General features: G+C 42.3%; 2 protein-coding genes and 2 non-coding genes across 4 annotated transcripts; 1 reads left to right on the forward strand and 3 right to left on the reverse strand.

The window, feature by feature from the left end:
• Positions 1-1,829: 1,829 nt before the first annotated feature.
• LOC118566721 (52 kDa repressor of the inhibitor of the protein kinase-like) lies at positions 1,830-9,399 on the reverse strand. Its single transcript, XM_036149942.1, has 5 exons — positions 9,053-9,399; positions 7,847-7,967; positions 7,631-7,738; positions 7,502-7,538; positions 1,830-4,977 (listed from the first exon to the last, which is right to left on the reverse strand). The coding sequence occupies exons 1-5, from the start codon at positions 9,139-9,141 to the stop codon at positions 3,077-3,079; spliced, it is 2,256 nt and encodes a 751-aa protein (XP_036005835.1). The 5' UTR covers positions 9,142-9,399; the 3' UTR covers positions 1,830-3,076.
• A 924-nt stretch (positions 9,400-10,323) lies between these two features.
• On the forward strand, positions 10,324-10,395 carry trnap-agg. Its single transcript has one exon. It is a non-coding gene; the product is annotated as a tRNA-Pro (tRNA).
• Positions 10,396-10,650: 255 nt separating this feature from the next.
• On the reverse strand, positions 10,651-10,722 carry trnap-cgg. Its single transcript has one exon. It is a non-coding gene; the product is annotated as a tRNA-Pro (tRNA).
• Positions 10,723-10,932: 210 nt separating this feature from the next.
• Positions 10,933-19,473, reverse strand: LOC118556580 (dual specificity tyrosine-phosphorylation-regulated kinase 1A-like). Its single transcript, XM_036149943.1, has 10 exons — positions 19,148-19,473; positions 18,786-18,878; positions 18,329-18,517; positions 18,074-18,221; positions 17,702-17,988; positions 17,459-17,605; positions 17,216-17,356; positions 16,779-17,082; positions 16,076-16,200; positions 10,933-15,017 (listed from the first exon to the last, which is right to left on the reverse strand). The coding sequence occupies exons 1-10, from the start codon at positions 19,265-19,267 to the stop codon at positions 14,430-14,432; spliced, it is 2,142 nt and encodes a 713-aa protein (XP_036005836.1). The 5' UTR covers positions 19,268-19,473; the 3' UTR covers positions 10,933-14,429.
• Positions 19,474-20,661: the final 1,188 nt, after the last annotated feature.

Raw genomic sequence — 20,661 nt, forward strand, 5'->3', positions numbered from 1 at the left:
GGGGTCAGGGAACCCATAACCCCGGACTCCCAAAGGGGCCCTCAAAGCAGTGCGCCCGAGAGGGGCCTTCACAGGAAATCTGCAACCCCCCCCTGAGGAAAGAGGAGAGACGACCCCGAGGAAATCCCCCAGCCACCGCAATGCCGACGCCCTCAAGAGCCGCGGGGACGAGCCCGTGGGCTCCGCCGGCAGCCGGCCGCGCTGAAGTGGTCCTGGCCATGGGCCCTGGGGGCCAGAGGCCCCAGGGGCGCCCCGCCCCCGCGGCAGGGGCCCCGGCCGCCCCCCGGGGGGCCAGGCCCCGCGAAGCCACCACCGGGAATGGGCCGGCGCCCACCCGGGAACCCGCCCCAAACCCGAGGACCGTCAACGCGCCAGGGGGTCAAGGCGCCTGCCATCGCAGCGGAGGAGGGCAGGACGTGGGGGGAAGGGCTCCGCACCTAGCGGAGACTTGAGATGATCTTGGGAGAGGGAGCGGACCGAACCCAAACCTGGGAAAAAAAAAAAAAAAAAAACACACTCATTCACACCATCCCTCCCTTGTGCCCCACTCGCCACACACAGACACCAAGAAAATAAATAAAAAAAAAAGACGCTTTACACACATTCCCACATAGCATTCACATCCAATAATCCCAAGTGGGGGGGGGGGTCACCACAATTCAACAATACGACTGCCTGTGCCCGACCCCCGGCCCCGCCCCCGGACCAGGCGCCCCCCGGACCAGGCCCCCCAAAGAGGGGGGGCCGACACGACCCGTACGGGCCATCCGACCAGAGCCCCCCATCACCCACTATATACCTAATAAACCCCCTCCCACCCCGACCTTACCCTAGCAGTCGACACTTTTAACAATAAAGTTTAGGAAGGATTTCATTAAATTGCCCAACAGAAAACCTGTCATAGAAGTCGCTTTTCAACATTTATCTGCAATGAATTGTTCATGTGGCCACCTCTAACATTTTACTGACAGGTGAAAGCAATTGCTTAATGATTTGTGTATCACGGTGCTCAGCTTTAGAGAATCAGAGTTTAGGACTGGAGCTGTTGTAGCTCAGAAAGAACGGAGGTGACCGGTCTCAAGATGACGAGCTGCCCAGATTAACTTTAGCAATTTCTTCAAATATTGATACATTACATATATCGAGAAGAACCAAACTAAAGAAACTGCGGAGTAGGTTCTTCTTTAGTTTTAATAATTATTATTCACAACTAGGGCTGGGCGATAAATCGATTTAATCGATTAATTCGAATTTACAATTGTTTTAGATTTAATTTTTGGAAAATCTGGATTTTATTTTGCCAATACACTCATTGGGTTTCCATGAAGAGAACAGCATGTGATGCTGAATATATGTTTAGGCAAAATTATTGTCAAAATATTGTTAAGTGGAAACTTTTTTTTACCATAATACGAGGTACTTCATTTACTTTTTTTTTTTTATTTAGTTTGAAGTTCACAGGTGCAGTGAAGCCTGTTCTTAGCTCAATGTGTAATACCACTAGCAGCAAATGTTTTGTTATATTTTCATTGTTTATAATGTCACGGCTGCCATCTTGTTTTGCATGTTTCACAGCTTGTTTTTAGTTGCACTTTGAATTTAGGTCAACTCCCTGACGAAATGCTTGACATAAAAAGCAAGGTTTTAAATTATTTCTTTTTATGAAACAAAAAAGAGGAAAAAAAAAAATCGATTAATCGGATTTGGTATGATAAAATCGGAGATTTATTTTTTAATCCATATCGCCCAGCCCTATTCACAACTATATTTTATATTTGTGCTAGAGGAAAAATGTGGCTTCATGACCAAAAAAAAAAAAAAAGACGAGATTTTTTTCCATTATAGGGTGTTTAATTAAAAGAAATGAAAAAACATTCCTCTGAAAATACTTGTAGAAAAAATACCAAACAAGTTTCAACTTCACTATACATGAGAAAAACCAAGCCCGTTTACAGAACGATACATTAATGTAGTACTGAGTAACTTCAAACATATGCTCTGTCTTCAATATGCGAATGTACGGCAGACTAATTAGGATTTACAAGAAAGAAGCACATTAGGCGACAGATAGAGTCACTTCAGCTGTTACTCTGGTTTGAAAGTCAGATGAAGAGAGGCTTCAAGAACTGGGCGATCTGCCTCCATCATGTGGCTTGATTTAAAAACACATCATCAGCTCAGCTACCAAAGTTACAAATATCAAAAGGCTACAACAACAACAAAAAAAAAAAAGCGAGACAAAACAAAAAAAATATTAGGATTTGATTCACTAAGTTACATTTTCATCACAAACAAGAACTGAACAGTCTGCTGGAGATACGCTGAATATTTACACATCAGGCAATGGACGCCTCTTTAAATGTTCAACCTTTTGACATTTTTTGTTAAAAACATAAGCTCCATAAACTGATGGTGGGGAAACCCCCCCCCCCCCCCCAAAAAAAACAACTTTTCACATTGGTTTGAATTTCAGTGCGAACCTGTTGGAGCGTCAGCGTCATCTTGCTGACTAGTCGAAGCTTCGGTTTCTCTTCTTAAGGTTTACGGCTAAAAACCTCTCACATTTACTGCCTTTTAAAAATGCGTTTAATCAGAATGCACACAAAGCACCGGTGTGGAGCTGGATATCAGACTATTGCGGCGCTGCCCCTCCCCCACCTGTTGCTGCACAGCGGTTTTCGGGCCATCTGGAGGTTGCTCTAGCAGCAGTGGAGCACTTGTGGCTCCTCGCTGCTGTTCAACTGGCACAAAGACATTCCTCATCCTTCCTAGAAAGACTAATTTGTTTGGAAATACGTCCGGTGATGGGGCACATATAGCGTCACCACCAATAAAAGCTGCAGGAGCTGAAGACCGCCGCTTTATAGTCAACGTTTTTGCTTTAATCTATGCATAATAAACCAAACTAACACATAAAAGCTCTACATTATTCAATAATATGAACAACTGCTGCTTCTCTGTTTTAAATAAATGCAACTAGACGACGTTACACATTTTTTTTGGGGCTTTTTGTATTAATGTCACCCAAACACCGGGAACCTGATACCGGCCCACGCCAAGCTCCGACCCCACAGCGTCAGATCACCTTCGTCACGATAACGTCTTCGCCCACGTCCTCGGGCTCGGCCTCAGAGTCGTCCTCGGGGTAGAGCCGGCAGTATTTGTCCACCATGACGTCCAGGTCGTGTTTGACGTGGCTGTTGATGTGGAGCATGGCCAGACTTTTGTTCAGATGCTTCGCCGGCACGCTGCCCAGATAAGCCTGCAGGCGCTCGCTGGCGCCGGCGCCCGCGCTGTTCTCCACTTTGAGCGCCGGCATGGTGGAGAGCACCTTCAGGAAGGCCTCCACGTTGGGGAAGAACTTGACGTCGGCCAGCTGCAGGGTCTCGTGGATGGTGGTGGGCAAGCGCACCTCTTTCCCTCGGTGCTTCCACTTGATCCTCCAGCAGTGCAGCTCGGCGGGCAGCGTGTCCGGGTTGGGCAGGTCGCCGCGGTAGTCCTCGGCGTAGTTCTCCTCCGTGGTGTTGAACTTCATGTGGCCCATGACGGCCGGCACCAGCGACAGGCACTTCAGGGCTTTGACGTTGCTGTCGGAGAACATCTCCTCCACCTCCTGCATGATGCCGCGGATCACCGGTACGGTCACGTACTCCTTGAAGTAGGTCTCGGCCTGGATCTCGCCGAGGTCGGCCGCCCGCTGCTTGCGGAGGAAGAGCCTCGGCACGGACACGGGGACGTCCATGATGGCGGCCAAGCTCACGGCCTCGCCGTACCAGAACTCGTGGTACACGTCGATGTTGTCGTTGACCTCGTTCAGAGAGTAGAGGACCGCCGTGAGGCTGTTGGCGGCGGAGAACACGTCCAGCGTCTCCCCCTGGAGGTTCCTGCCGAAGGCTCTGGTGAACGTCAGGACGTTCTTTAGGATGACGATGGTGACGACCACCTCGAAGTCCGCGAGGCTCTCGGCGATGGAATACGCGTCGACTGTGACGCGGCTGGGAAACTGGCCGTCGGCGTTGTCGCGGATGCCGTCCATGCACAGCAGGAGCGAAGGCAGCGTATCCAGCAGCACGTCGAAGACGCTGTGCTGCTCCGTCCACCCAGGGGAGCACATCTGCTTCAACGCGTTTCCTTTCTCCGGATTCTTCTGGAAGTGAGTGGAGATGGCCTTCTCCAGCTCGTCCTGAGCGCGCGGCACCTTGAACAACGACGCGATCCTCCTCAGGTTCTCCATGACGATCTGCACGTTGGGGTACGGCAGGTTGTTGGCCAGGTGGATGTTGAGCGCCGTGTGGCAGCACGGCATGTGCAGCGCCAGCGGGTACTTCTCCATGATCAGCACGGCCACGGCTTTCATCTTGGTGGAGGAGGTGCCGGTGGCCTTGTGGGCCTGGCCGCGGCAGTCCTCCATGCTGAGCCCCCAGCGCTCCACCAGCTGAGCCTCCAGCCTCTCCACCAGCGCCGACTCGTCGCCGTCCACGAACTGGAGGAAGTCCACGAACTCCTCCCTGAGGACGTTCTGCTGGTTGACGAAGCGGAGGAACACGGGCAGGTGTTTGCTGTCGGCGAACTCGACCACGTCGCCCGTCACCAGCGAGTAGAAGCGGCTCTCCCTCACCTCCATCAGCATCTCCTCCCTCACCGTGTTCTCGCAAACGTCCAGGAGCTGATTCAGCTGGGTGGCCGTGAGGTACTCGCTGTTCACCGCCGTCGCCTGGAACCTCTTCCTCAGAGCTTCATCGCCGGCATTCATGCAGTAATCCAGGACGGCCTGGAAGTTGTCGGCCTTGAGCTCTTCCTCCGACACTCTGTCGGTGGTCAGAGGGATCGCCTGTTTCGCCAGCATGAACAGGATCTCAAACAAAGACCTCAAGTAGTCCCGGTACTCTTTCTCCTCGGCTGAAAACTGAGGCTCGTTGTCAGCGGCGTTTGAGGAATCCTCGTCTTTTTTGGCAGCCTTCTCAGCAGAAGATGCCACTGAGGAAAGAGACCAGAGGAGCACACATTGTTTCAGATAAATACACACTCAATGGAGATGCACTGATGAGTTTTAGCCAAAGTTTTATAGAGCTTTGATCTGCCGGTTCCAGTTTGAGCTGATTCTGATCTCCCTTTAGGAACTACAACACAGGGATACAGCGTTTCACCTAGAAATGTTGTGTTTGGGGGGTACATTAATATAGTGCTGCCTCTTTTTTGAGCAGTTCCAAAAGATTTTTCTTCCACTAAGCTTTCCATTAATATCATAGAATACAACTTTATACGAGTAGCCAGCTTCTGTTTCTCCTAACCTTTTTCATGTTTCTCTTTCGGTTTATATCATGGATCTTTATACATGATTATATTTTAAAGGCTACCTGCCTTTAGAGAAATCTTTAAAGGATTTTCATTTTAAAGATATTAATGAAAATGAAAATTTCTTTACAATTTAGTATATAACTTTATCCAATTTTAATTTTATTACATTAGGGATCTGTTTCTGGTCCATTCAAGGGGCCTATCAGCAAGAAAAATGTGTTTTCAGAGAATAAAGCAGCCATTTTATTTCATAGATGGACTCAGGAAGGTGGATTTTTGTTTCCAACAGACATAATTGGTGATGTGCAACAATCTAAGCAAATGGTATTTTTGTAGGATATCTGAAAATGACCATAGAGTTTACTTGTTGAGAATGCGATATGTCAAGTATTAATGTTAAGAATAATCAAGTTTAAAGAGACATGATCATCCTCTTATTTGTATTAGAAAAACTCTCAGTATATAAAGGTAAACTGGGCACCACGTGAAATAAACACATCTATCCTGTTGGATCCTGCGCTCCGGACGCAAGTGATACTAATTCTGTTGAGGATCATTCTTGGTCATTTAAGCATTTCTCTTTGTTCCCCCATCAGAACAGACTCCACCGACATCTTTGCAGACAGTAGACACTCAGTACTCCTGACTGTGGGAGTTTTTTGGTGCCGCCATCCTCAGAAATTCAGCCCGTTAACAAAACGCAGAAATATTTACCAAGGAAGGTACAAATAAGTCGCAACTTTTAGCGCTCTCTCACCTGGCGGGAATGTGAGTTTACCTGCGTGTGAACCCAGCTGACTGAGCTGGAAGTAAAGGAGCGACAACTCAGCTTAGGAGAAACATTAAAGGCGGCTGCACACTTGGTTGTAGTACTGTGCACCTCGTCGACTATCCGGACATTTTAAACTTCATAGACGAGCGCACTTATCGGCTACATTTCCTTCAGCAGGCATCCACCGCACAACTATCAGTCCGTGGCACAGAGAGTCTGACGCCACAGATGTTTGCGAGTCGCGACTGGCTCGATGTCTTCCCGCAGAGCAGTTTCTTGTGTGACTCTGAACTTACCTGCCCATGGACTCAAGTCCGCCTTATTATGTGGGAGCCTTGAGACAGAAATAGATCAGGATGCAATCTGCCGCCATTTAGAAAGGGTAATTTTAATAAAATTAACCACGAACACGCACAGATGTATGATAAATTACTGCATGCCGTGACTTTCTTGTGGATGGTGGTCAAATTTTTGTTGGCGGGGAGCACCCCTTGTTGAATGGTAGGGGAAACACTGGGATATACAAGCTCAGCAAAGCATTTCTTCTAGGTTTATGCAGTGAAATCACACTTTATGATTTTTGTTGTTGTAATTGATGACTAACTATAATAACCATTCAATATTAATATTTTTGTTTTGAACAAAAAAATGTGATACCGTTTCATTTTTATTTTATTTTCTATTTTTCATTGAAGGTAGGCGTTTGCTAAATTCACCCATGTTGGTGAAGACTAATCCAGGTCACGATCAACCCAAAAAAAAATAGTTTTAAAAAGAATAAAACAACTGGACTTCTATTCTGAAGCTGAAGACGTTTCGCTTCCCGGGAGCGAAACGTCTTCAGCTTCAGAATAGAAGTCACTTGTTTTATTTATTTTTTTAGCCTTTTTGGATTAAGTGCACCTACTCTGCAGTAGCATCCTGTAAAAAATGGTTTTAGAAATATTTTAAAACAAAGACAAAATGATTATAAATGAAAAAGTCAATTAGCGCCGTCTCAGCAGTCTCACTGCACTCCCTACAGGATGTAGATTTCCATAATCTAGCCAACATCTCCAAATTAAAAATCAATAGGTTAAAAGAGAATAACCTTGCAGAACTCTGTACGGCTTTACTGTTATCTTCCTTCAATCTCATTCTTAAGCAGCCTGAATGTATCACAGTCGTTTTTCAAATTGCTTCTCAAACCTTTTTTATATCCTCTGACTGGATGTTTTAAACCCCCCTGAAAAAGAACATTACAGTGGCAAACTGATTTGAAAAACAGGATTTTGACATTTTTGCCCTGCTAGTTGCAAGTCAATTACGATCAAGCTGGAGGTCGTTCAATTCGAGTCAACTGTCAGTTCTAGTTGATTTCTTGGTGCATCTCCCTGATAATAAAATGCTAACACCGGTGTACTAAAGTATACCTAGTTTCTAAATACTTACAGCTCCTTTCTTTCATCCTCTGTATATCTTCGTCAGTCTAGGGAGAATTAGAAACTGGAATTAATTCACAAACATTTGCCAAGTTAGTTAAATGATTAAACTGGATTTTTTTCTCCCCCTCCTTCTTACAAGTTCTTTAATCGCCTTCCGATGCCTGGCGCGAGGGTTTTTCAGATGGCTTTTAAAATCAAATATGGTTGGGATGGCCGTATCCTTCAGGACAGTCCTATAGGGGCTCTGAAATAGAAAACTTTCATAAATTAAACAGAACTACGCGACCCTAGAATTGTCCCCAAAATGCTGAAAGACAACAAAAGACATCTACAAGAGTCGTGTGACACTCACAGTTTTGCACACCATGGCTGGGTCAAAGTGTTTGGCACATAATCTGTAGTGCTTATTTAACTGGTCAGCTGTTTTGGCTTCTAGATCTGCCCTGCGGCAATTCTCCACCCAGATCCTGCATCTAGAAACAGAAACACACACCAGGTTACTAAAACATGACCTTTTACCCAACGTTTTGACAATGACATGATCTGCTGCATAAATATGCTTATAATAGTGCTAGATAATAGTAATACACATCTTTTTCAGACTATTCTGATTGTAAGAACCACATTACAGATTTCTTTTGTGTGAAGAAACTATATTTTCCAATTGTTTTTTTTTTCTGTTTGAACTTGTAATCCAACAGCATCATAGAATGTTCTCACATCTGTTTTATGGTAGGAAGCTGAAACATTTTAGGAATGTGTATTGTCAAATGAGTAATTCCTGATTACTTCTCAAGTAGAAATCTTTCTTCAAAGTCAAATCCTACAGATTTGATTCAGGAAGATGCCAGATTGGAAGTTCTGTGCTTGTGAGTTTTTGAACCATTTGAGGACTAAGACATTTGAATTAAGAGTTTTCCAGATCTGAATAGGTATGAAAACTAAAGAGTATGGAAATAATGTTTGTATTTCCCGTTCAATTGTCTAAATTCCTTCATCTGTTTATTCATCATCTATTGATCCTTCATTCTATGTATTTATTTATCTATCAGCTATCTGTTTGTCCAAGACTCTATTGATCCGTCATCCATCCATCTGCATATTTTATCTGATCCCTTGTCCACCTAGCCTGAGGTTTATGAAGATTCCATATTTACTTGCTTACCTGTAGAAATATCTGCTTTATATTAAAACTGAACTTTTGTATTCATACTTCAAATACAGGCAAATGAAGCACTGTGAAAATGGGGAATTTTGACATGAAAATGAGTAGAACCCAAAATCTCAATTGACTGGAGGAAACATGTTTTTTTTTTCAGAGCAATCTCTCTAAATGCAAGTAAAATAATGCAGCGTCTGTCCAGGTTAAAGATGAATGAGACTTCATAAACAGTTACGAATGATTCTCAGACTAATAAATGGGAATGAAGTTTGTGGTTAAAACATTACTTCACATTAACATTAACTCAACTTAAGCAAATAGCTTTAACAAAGTTTGCGCATGTTTTGGAAGTACTTTAAGACCGTTATTGTGACTGACGCGTTTTATGTTGCTCACCTCTCAGGGTCCCGAGGAAACCGAAAAAAAGCCAAATCTGACTGAGTACTCTTCCGTGTACAGTTTGGAGCCGCGCAAAAATTTGGCATGCTGAGTCTCTGCAGTTAGCTTAGCTAACTTCGCTGGCTAATGGCGTTTAATACCTTAATATGCCTTTAAAGAAGCAAGGTTTACGGAAAGGATAATTCAATCAAAGCAAAGCTTTGACGTTCACAAATAAAAGTCTCATAAACACATCGAAAACCGATAAGGGCTGCCTGGAACCGCCTCACACAACGGTTAGATTTGGATCCATGCTACTTCATTTTGCTACACCGTGTCCCCGCCCACGACGAACGTAAATGGAGACAAGCAAAACCCCGCGTATAACTATTGGTCAATCGAATTATCAGCTAGACCAATCAAATGTCGACATTTTCTTCTTCTTCTCCTCCCATCTGACGTAGTGACCTCAACCTCTTATGGCGCTCTGCTGCCATCCACAGGCCACTGACAATAATACACTCGACGGAGCAGGCTGAGGACAGAAACCTACAGCTTTCATTGTTCGGTGAAACTTTACGTTTGTGCGTCTGCCATGTCAGCCAGATCAATGAAAAGTACGCTGGGTATTCTGAATAAAACAGCACTACATATTCGTCCAGCTAACGTTTCATAAATAGTTTAAATAAATGTCTTAATTTTAGTGACAATAATGGTGATTCATTACTAAAAAAAAAGAAGGTAACAACACAGTGCAACTCAAGATAATCCACAACGAAATGTTGATTAAATTCTGAAAATATATTAATCAAATCATTTAATTTAGCTGTAATTAAAATGGCTTAACTTTATTTAGCTATACATTTGAATTCAAATGTAAAGTAATACATTCTTACTGGTCCATTACCCTGCTTGTAAAGAAAAATTGAGAACTCTGTAATTTGAAATTAAGGATTTGGTTTCCCGAAGGTATGTAGTTTAGTATCTAAATCCTGTTGAAGATATGAAGGTCTTAATATTGTTATATATCTACTGAGGAAGGTAACTCAACGTCAAACAACTTGTTGCATGTGTTGAAACAAAAATGCCACTCCCAATATGGCGGTGACCTTTACGTTCATGCGGCGTTTGTTATTTTAAGTTATGTAGTAATAATTTTTGAAAGTCGAGTTGTGGGTTGTACTTATATAAAGTAAAAAAACGCTTTCATCTTAATTCCCTCCGGCTACTAAAACACATTAGACACAGTATACACGTTCAAGAAAGCATGGTCGATCGCAGATCTCGACGGCTCGTTGGTCTAGGGGTATGATTCTCGCTTAGGGTGCGAGAGGTCCCGGGTTCAAATCCCGGACGAGCCCTCGTTTTGATGTCAGCATTGGTTTTCATCATTTTTAGACACGTGACACAATGCGCGAATGGCTTCTTGTCATTTTGCTTCGTTGAAGAAAACGGTGTCGCATATCCGCAATGAGCTGTACCACGTTTAATGAGATACATTAATAATGTCTCAATAACAATAGTGCTTGCTATTAACATTTATTAAAAGCTGCACCCTGAACCCATGTTCTTTCTTAAAATTTGGAACACATTTGTGTTAAAAAAAAAAAAAAACTGGGCTCGTCCGGGATTTGAACCCGGGACCTCTCGCACCCGAAGCGAGAATCATACCCCTAGACCAACGAGCCGCGGCACATCAGGTGACGTAACATGTCATTAAATATTTACTGGCGTCACACGGTTGGCTGTCCTTATGTATACTACTGAACAAGATTTTTCTATTGATGGACCATATTTGTATACATTTGATATATATGCATCTGTATAAGTAGGGTTTTATCTAATGCAGCAGTGGTGTAAATGTAATTGGAAAGAAAAACAATGATGACACGAAGCGATTCAATTAACTTCTTTTATATATCATACATAAGACTGTCTTAATATAATACAAAGGGCATTGTCATAAACACAGCAAAGTCTTGACTAGATCTTACAATCTGTGGATACATGGACTTATCCTTTCCCCCATGCTGTTCAATTCTATAGTGCATGTTGCATGTACAAAAAAGTGAAAAAATGTGAAATCAAAAAAAAAAAAAGAAAAAGAAAAAGAAAAAAAAAATGAAGAAAAAAAAAGCTAAATAATAAAGTTAAATAAAAAGGACTTCAACTTCGGTCGGGTGTTCAGATATGTCGACGATTATCTGTGTTTGTGTATAACCCACAAACTCAACAGGCTTATGAAAGATGGAACCATTTTTTTTTTTTCAACCATGTGCTTCTCATATAACCAAAAAGTAAGGTTTGTGATGTACATGCACTTACAATATACCCTGTGAAAATTATTAAGGTTTGAAGATCTAGCTTTCCCTGTTTGATTCAAACCCTACCTCATAGTGTTGTCCTGATGTAGTCAAGTACCTTTGCCAAAAGGCAAGGTTTTGCCACTAAGAAAACAGGAGTTCCTGCCCACTGAATGGTCACCAAATTGACAAACATAATCAACATACCAGCAGGAGCAAGGTAGTGAGTTCTATACTTCCTTTATTAAAAAAATATAAATATATACATAAATTCTATTTCAACTATTAAAAAGGGGCTGCATTTCATGACAACTGCTCTAAATAAGAGGTCAATCAGCATGATCTGAAATAGGCGCACACTTACGAGTCACTGCAGTCAATTTTTTTTCTTTTTCAGTCTTTATTTTTGGAATGTTTAGTACCAGTATGAATGCCAGTAATAAAAACCACTGACAAAGATCTAAATGTCTCAAATTCAGCGGGGTATGAAAAAAATGATTGCAAATCTGCAATTAACCTTGACATCCAGATCAAACCCCAATCTTCAATATAGGTAGCTTTACATTTGTGTTCGTGGAAATACCAAGCATGACTGCTTAAAAGGATGGGTTCTCTTAGGAAATGACAACAGCATGACCTGCGGGCCTGCCCTTAATTGGCAAGGTGACAGTGGGCAGTTTTTTTTTTTTGTTTTTTTTTTTAAATTATGTTTGCTTTTATTTTTCAAATTTCAAAAGTGGTAAACATGAACAACAGAACAAAGAAAGCACTTTAAAATCCCTGATATAAAAAAAAAAAAAAAAAAAAAATCTGGTTATTGACTAATGTTTTGAGGACATGCATGTCTGCCTAGGCAAAGCACTGTTATGGTGGGGCTGACAAGACACCTTTTTTTTCCCTTTGAATAGGACAACAATCATGGGGATTTGCCCTACCAAATCAGAACTATACCATTCAACACAAACTGGTTTACCACAAATACCCTTACCCTGGCAAGACAATGACAAAGTCTTGCATCACGGCAGAAACTAGCTAAGTTGACCAAATGATGTATGAAAGGCAGCAACACCCTTTGAAATAGTATGATGGGGGGTGGGGAGGGGGAGGGAGGGGAGTGGGGTGGGGGAAAGGGGAGGGCAAAAAGAAAAACGACGACACAGAAATAGAACGCATTAGTCTCCTTTTTTTTTTTTTCTTTTTTTTTTTTTTTAAACCATCAGCCTCTATCTTGCTACTCTGTAGCCTGCAGAGTAACTACCAAGTTCTCTAACATACCAAAGGTTTTTTAAAAGACTCCCAAAATAATCTACCAATTATTATGGAGGAAAAAAAAAAAAAAAGAAAAAAAAAAAAAGTTTTGGTAAAACGTTGCAAACAAATCTGGCCAGAGATACACGGTAGCCAACGGTTCTCGACGACGGTCTCCAGTTTTGCTAAAAAGGAATATATTGCAGCTGTTTGTGTTGACGTTAAAATAAGATCTCGATAAACTTTGCGTCAAAAGTGGTGAACTGCTACATTATTGGTTACAGACACCTAATATGCTATAAAACAACTGCTTTGGTATAAAAACATATCCAAAGGGAAAATAAATTCTTGAAAAATTCACAGCATAATTTGAGGAGAAAAAAGGCAGTCACTTAACTCATTTATTTATTTTTTTTTTCTTCAGTTTCCATGTTTTGGATGGAGAGACTTGTGCAGGTGGTTCTGATGAGGGGACTACATGCCGGAGGGGGGGGAGGTGGGGATGGGGGGGAAAATAATAAAAACTATTAAAAAAGAAAAAAAAAAGAAGAAAAAAAAAAGAAAAAAAAAAAAAGGGTAGACTCTGGAATAGAAAGTTCTTTCCACTGAAAAAATCCTTAGCCAGTGAGTTTCAAGGAAGTAATGTTTAGGAGGTTGTTGTGTACAATAAGACCCTGTTATGTGGGGCCCCTGCTGAAGACGAAATCTTTGTCGAGAAAGGCCTCAGATTACCATTCTTATTTACCATTTCTAAGTTGTTTTTTTATTTTTCCTTAAAGAATTAAGGGCTGTCTAGAGAGAGAGAGAAACAAAAAAATAGAGAAAAGCCATCTTAATTCAAATGATAATGTCCAGCTCCATTTTTCATTCCAAGTCCATGAGTCATAAGGCCAAAGGGTTATCTAGAACCAGCCACTGACTGTCTTCCTTTAACCGGGCCGGATCCGCTCGTCTCCCCGCGCCCGTCGCTGCTCTCGCCTGTGCCGGGGCCCCCGGGCTGCGGCTCGCGGCACACCGGGGCCCTCTAGGCCTGAGGGGCGGGGCGGGGCGGGGGGGGGGGGTTGGTGGTGGTGTTGGTGGTGCTTTCCTCCGCCTTTAAACCCCCGGCTGGTGTCAGTTCCACCCCGGGGGGGGGGGGGGGGGGGAATCTTCCTTTTTTCCCCCACCCGGGCCAGCACACGCGTAGGGAACTCCACTGCTATGTGCTCCCCTTTAACAGAGTCACACAAAACCGACCGACAACAAGAAATATCACCGCAAACACTTCCCCTCGTTGTCAAGCTACAGGATTTACAAGCAGCTTTTATGTGAAATTTCACTTTGAGAAAAAAAAAAGAAGAAGAAGAAGAAAAAAAAAAAAAGGGCAAAAATAATTACTGACCGGTGGAACAGTAATGTCAGGCGCTCCACAGTTTGAACCTAAAGAAGACGCCGAGCATTTTCTTTCACCAACAGCTAGCCGAGAAAACAGCTTCCATCTTTTGCTCCTGAAATGCTCATTAAAAAAGATTTTTGCCACTTAATACCATATGGTGATTACTTCGTGGTTACATGAAATTGATGAAATGGTAAGATGGATGTCTCAATCTCACTATGGTTATTCCGCAGTATTATTTTGTGCCTAATGATTGCAAAAGAAAAAAAAAACAAACAAAAAAAACTGATAAAAATTACATATATACTTTTTAAACAAAAAGGTTTTTTTTTCTCTGTAGTAGCGGTTCAGTGATATCTCCCTTCTGACGTGAGCAGCTTTTGTTCTCAACACACCTCGTAGTAAAAAACACCACCTTTAAAAATGACGCACGGGGGGGAAAAAAACACACAGCCAAATGTCAGTGCAGTCACGAGCTGGCCATCGAACTCTGCTGCACACACACTCCAGTCATTGGAGACTCCTCCCGGTCCATGCCCTGCCTCATGCCCAGGTGGCCTTCCGCTAGGTAATGGCCAGGCCCCGTGTTCGTGCCCATGGAGAAAGCAGGGTGCGCGGCCATGCCGGTCTCCTGCCGGGGGTTCGAGAAGGCACCTAGCCCCATGCTGAGCCCACCGTTCTGACCAAAGTCGAGGGCTCCGGCGGGCAAGTGGCGGAGCTGGTAGGCCTGGTTCCCATGGTTCCCAGTGGAAGAGGATGATGTCGAGGAAGAGGAGGCAGAGGAAGACAGGGAGGTCATGGACAGATGGCCATGAACCACCTCCATGGAGTCCTGCGTTGAAGAGCTATGCGTCGGGGAGGTGTAGTGGCGCGGGCGCGGACGCGTCGCCATCATCTGCCCGTGGTGGTGATGGAAATGGGAGTGGGGGTGCAGGGCCTTGGGGTGCTGAGGGGGAACGTGGAAGGTGGTCTCCTGAACTGGGTGGGTTTCTCCAGTGACTGACTCGGGTCCAACGCCGCCGCCCCACACTAGTGGGGGTGGGTAAGGCTGTCTTGCCTGTGGACGTCAACAGACAGGAGTCAGTACTGAGCAGGCAATCCATCACACATGACTTAAAGAGACGGTCCCATCCAATAATTAGGTCATTTTCTACATTATTCTCAGTGTACAGTAGGGAAAAAGTGATTCCATCACTTCAAGAAATAGCATCTAGCAACAGGAGGTTGTTTTTTGATTTGATCTGGGATGCTAGTATGACATTTACAAGAATCAAAAACAAAATAAAATGGGAATAAGTTGCAGTGCTAAGTTTGAAGATAATTTATGTTTTAAGCATTTCTATGATCTCTTAGCTACATAATTCAACATAATATTTTACAAACTCTTGCTTCATGGTTTATATACATACTTGTGTTTCAATGATTCAGAAAGTGAAAGTAAAAAGGGATAGAATGGGGATGTGTAGGTACAAAAGAGACTACAAAACTGGCCAAATGGGAACTGATCTGGAGCCTTTTCTGATTTTTTTTTTTATCTAGTAAACATTTTGCTGTTTCCATTATAACATTAATAAAGCAGAGGTTTGTTTTGCAGATAAAGGGAAGTCTAAGTGGGAGTAAAAGCCTACTTTGCCACGTTAAAACATCTGCATTCTATAACTATAAAAACTTTATTAATTACAGCTAAATAAAACTTTAGGAAACAGATTTTATGACCCACTGTGACATCTCGTGCTTTTTTAAAACATGGCAAAAGTGTGTTTTGGTTGATTTCCAGTTAACCTGTTAACTAGAGATCTAATTTGTTTTATTAAGACTTACTCTATGACATGTGTCATATATATTGATCATAGCCTCAAATTATTTAACTCTACGATGGAAAAAGCTTCATTTGTTAGGCAAATGTTAAAATCTGGAAACACTGGAAATTATTATGAATTATGATTATTATCACACCAATACTAAAACATATAATAAACAATGAACATTTTAATTTGAAGGAGATCCGCTGGTCAAACCTTTCAACTAATTGCTTTGTTTTACATTTGAAGAAAAAGATAGAACAGGTAAATAAGTGAGAGACAAATCACATTTCTTTCTGAGTAATTCACTGACCTGTGGACAGAGGCTGTCACCATCCATGGCAGGCATGGTCGTCCCAAAGTGTCCTCCACTGTGCAAGTGGTGATGGGTAGGGTCTGATCTCGCTCTGCCACTGGTACTAGTCCCAGACGATCCTCCTGAGCGTAAAGAATAAATGTCAAAAAGCACATCTTCGCCAACTTCCAACAGGTTCAGCTTTCTTATGCTATAACTTCTTAGTAATGGATAAAATAAGAATTAGAAATAGCTACAAGGATGCTGCGTCAAACCAGGATATGTTTACTGCTGAAATATCAAAGTTGGAGATGCACCAATCCGTTGGTTTTGGATAATAGTCCCCTGATCTGCTCTAAATGGTGATTGGAAAGTCTAATAATAAAAAAATAAGAACTTGGTTTCTAAAGTGCATTTTAACTTCAGTTAAGAATTAAAATAAATGCTTGAATGCACAGGCTTTGATGCATAAACTGGGATAATCTTGTCACTTGTGTAGTTGTCAGGTTCTGAGATACTACTTCTACCAAAGGACTACAGCAGATTATTTTCTTTTGTGCTACTTAAAAAAAATAAAAAATGAAATAAAAAAACAACAACATAGAATCAGAAGGTCAGACATGAATGAAAACAGAAACTGGTATCAGCCAAAAAAGAAAAAAGAAAAGCCTGATTGGTGAATCTCTAATTGAGGCGTGTCACTACTCCAGGGGACCACTACCTGAACTAGAGGAGGTGCTGGAGGTGGTTCCTGAAGACTGGGACTGCTCTAATGCGGGGCTCGTAGACACGCTACTGCTCGTATTGGTCCCCTCGTCCGCAGTCTTCTTAAAGAAGCTGTGCTGCAGGGCATAGTAGGGTTGGATGCGACTCTTAGGGTCGTAATCCAACATCCGGAGGATCAGGTCCTTGAACTTCAAGTAGTCAGCAACGGCATGGCCGGACTCCCCCGCCCGCCGGCCACCTGGACCCCCTGTTTCCACACCGAGGATGGAGTGGAGCTTCCGTGAAGCTGGAGGCTTATACTGTTAAAAAAAAAAAAAAGTAGAATAAAACAACGCAGGAATTAAAAAAAAACATTGCATAATTGCAAAAATCTTTTTTCAGTTTTTGAAAACAAACATCATTCTACTGGTATGAGAAGAAACTTGGCTTCACCCTTTTGCCATCTTTGGTCTTCTTAACACTCCATGTACCATCCGAAAGCTTCTCAAAGAACTTCCTGGCTTTGGGGGCTAGGTCCATTATGTGATTAGGTGGGATGCCAAGAACCTCAACTATTTTGTTCATCTGGTCAACCTGGTAAAAAACAAAAAAGAAATCAATCAGATTACATCAATCCTGTTGTAGTACGTAAATCCTGAGAGTGAACATTTGAACGTAATCTTTTAAACTGTGTACCTCATTGGCTCCACTAAAGAGAGGCTCTCCAGTGTGCATCTCTACCAAGATGCAACCCAAGGACCACATGTCGATTGCCAGGTCATAGGGCATTCCCAGCAGCACCTCTGGGGAACGGTAGAAGCGACTCTGGATATACTGGTATATCTGGACACACAAGGCGAAAGATGACGTAAATAGAAGAAGGCACTTCTCACACATCGCTTATTTCACTGCTGATAAGACGGCTTGCGGCTTTCGTACCCTTTGTCCCAGCTGGCATGAGCTGCCAAAGTCCACTATTTTAATGGCGCTCCTCTTCGGGTTGCAGAGGAGAATGTTCTCCGGCTTCAGGTCACAGTGGATGATGCTGAGCTCAGGCGTGGCCAGGAAGAGTAGTGCCGTGCATAGCTGCTGGGCAAACTTCCGGGTGAGATTGAGCGAGACTCCGCGGAAGTTGGTGTTTCGGAGCAGGTCGTATAGGTTGTATGAAAGCATCTCGAACACGAGGCAGAGGTGGTTCCGAAACATGAAGTGTCGCTTTAGGTGAACTGGAGCAAATCAAATTTCAGCGTTAGTCGAGCACAGCAAAATTGTTTCGGTCAGACTGCCGATGCTTTTTGAGGAGTGGATTACCGATGTAGTATTTCATCTCGGTGTCATGTTTGTTCATCAGCTCCAGGAGGCGCACTTCTATTTGGGCTTGGTTGAGGAAAGCCTTCTTGTTCTTGATGATCTTAATGGCGACCCATTCTTGCTCTACTCGGTCGTATGCTTTTACAACCTGAGGACGAGATTTCAGCCAAACAAAATGAAATTAAACTCTTTACGCTGGGACGAAATGACTTTTACAAAAAAGTATAATTTTTTTTTCACAACATGTAAACAAACCTGTCCAAATGATCCTTTTCCTATCAAGGAATCAATCTCATAACGGTCCATCCATTTCTCCCCATTCTTGACGATGTAGTCATAGTTATCATCGTCATAGCCATCGTTAAAGACTTTCCTCTCCTTCTTGTGACTTGAGTCTTCACCCTGACCCTGTTGGTGCCGCCGCTTCTTTTTTGCATAATACACCTGTGAGTTGACAAATGAAACATAGAATCACACACACGGGTGTCTAAAAGACCAAATAGGACATTCAACTGACATAAGATTTAGCTTTATTTACAATATATTTCAGTCTGCCGTTTGTTTTATTAGCCAGTCTGTTTTGTGCGTTGAATGTTTGCGAATTAAGTTCAGAAATTGTCTCAGCTCAGGTGAACACCTAAATTTGCTTAGATTATTAAACCATCACGTCCGAGGAGAAAAATTGGATCCGGAGAAATAAAGAGAAGCATACCTCATTGATGTGTTTGTATGTTTTGATAAGGTCAATGGAGAGCTTCCTCAGGGGAGCTGAAGTTGGGTCACGAAAGCACTGGGGCATGTGCCTCTGGAGTGTCAGAAGTAAAAAACAAAAAAACAAAATCACAACAACTCATTACCAAAAATAACACTATAGCTAACAGCTTATTTCACATATCACTGCTACTAAAAAGAAGCAATTTTCCATAAGATGACTAAATTGAAACAGACATTTTTCAAGCGGCTACTTTTGCCTAGTGACAGAGACGAGGGAAGCGGTTTGTATGTTTCGGTGAGTATGACGATTCTTCTTGGGGTTTTAAATCTGAGACAAGCAACAGGAAGGGGTTTGGATACCTGATTGGCAGTGAGCTGAGGTGTCTGGTCGCTGTACGGTAAAACCGTAACAGATTGGTCAGTGCTTGGCTGGTGGCGGTCACTGTACTGCTGGTGCGTATGGGGCATTGGAGCAGCCATCTGAAGACCAGCAGTGTGTAAAGAAAAAAGAGGGCGCAAGCCGGACGGACGAAGGTTTGCATGCTTAAGTCTCTCCTCCTGGGAGAAATTAACACTGTTAGAAGATGCATGGATGCTTTAACATATAACATTCATTAAACCACAAGGAAGGAAAGGGTGATCATCTAGATATGAATCAACTGCCTATCCTTTTTGTTGCATCTGATTTTCAGTCTATAAATAAACAGCTAAAGATTCTATGTTACTGTACAGAAACATTATAAGCAAACCTCTATTCAGCTTAGTGCAGCTAATACATTACAAAAATGCCATGTATACATTAATCTTTATACGTAATACAGTTACTAAATGCAAACAAGTATATCATTTACACAGTTAAATTATGAAAGCCTAACATAAAAATATACAACAAAATATGTGAAGAATAATAAAAGATCAATATATTAAAGATAAATGTCACTTAATAAATAGGATGATTTGTTAAACAAATAAAATTAAAAAAAAGCATCTGAGGATAAGAGAAATGTAAAATACAACAGCATTAAAATCAACCTTTCTGAGGAAAAGGGAGAAAAACAGCAGGTTTAGCAGTGAGAAGGGGTGAAAATACAGCATCTCCACACTGTACAGTGAATCATCCTTCATTTTAAGCCAGAAGGAATCAAAAAATTATTAAATAGCATGTTCAGCTATCAGCATCTCTCACCAGACAACACAATTCACCAGCGCTACACAGTAACCACTATTCAGAATCCCAGCAACAGCACCTAATTAGCATAGCCTATCACCACAGAGATACAGCGTGATTTGGCAAGCCCATCAATGCACAGACCAATCACAACGCAGTATGCAAATAGCCTACTTTTGTTCCAGGGCAGAGCTGCTCCCATTTTCCAATGAGAAAACAAGAAATAAACAAGAAATAAAATTGAACTTTGGCACACTTAGACGTTGCTTTCAACACGAGAGCCTGACAGCAAAATAGCTGCACAGCCCAAAACCTGCACTCCATCTAAGAGCGTTAGAAAGCTGACCCAGCTTGGAAAAGCAAAAAATTACACATCCACTGACAGAAAGAAGAGGAACTGTAAGATGATAGACCACAGACCAGCAACGTAGCTGAGAACTACGCATACCCTTTTTTGCCCCTAACCACAGCATTTTCATATTTAATGTATATATATGCATAACATTTTTTGATTGAACTAAAACACATTTTTAATAACTGTTCAAAATACTTGATAAATTTAAGCAGTTAAAGAAAATATAAACCCTGATATTTTTGAGGACTTCAGCTTTAATCATTTTGCTGCTGATTTTAAAACAACACATTTTAATCACTTTACACACCCTTCTTTAGTAAGAGGTAAACTTATAATATATATTTAAAAATT

This window comes from Fundulus heteroclitus, chromosome 18 (assembly GCF_011125445.2).
Source record: "Fundulus heteroclitus isolate FHET01 chromosome 18, MU-UCD_Fhet_4.1, whole genome shotgun sequence".
Classification (NCBI taxonomy): domain Eukaryota; kingdom Metazoa; phylum Chordata; class Actinopteri; order Cyprinodontiformes; family Fundulidae; genus Fundulus; species Fundulus heteroclitus.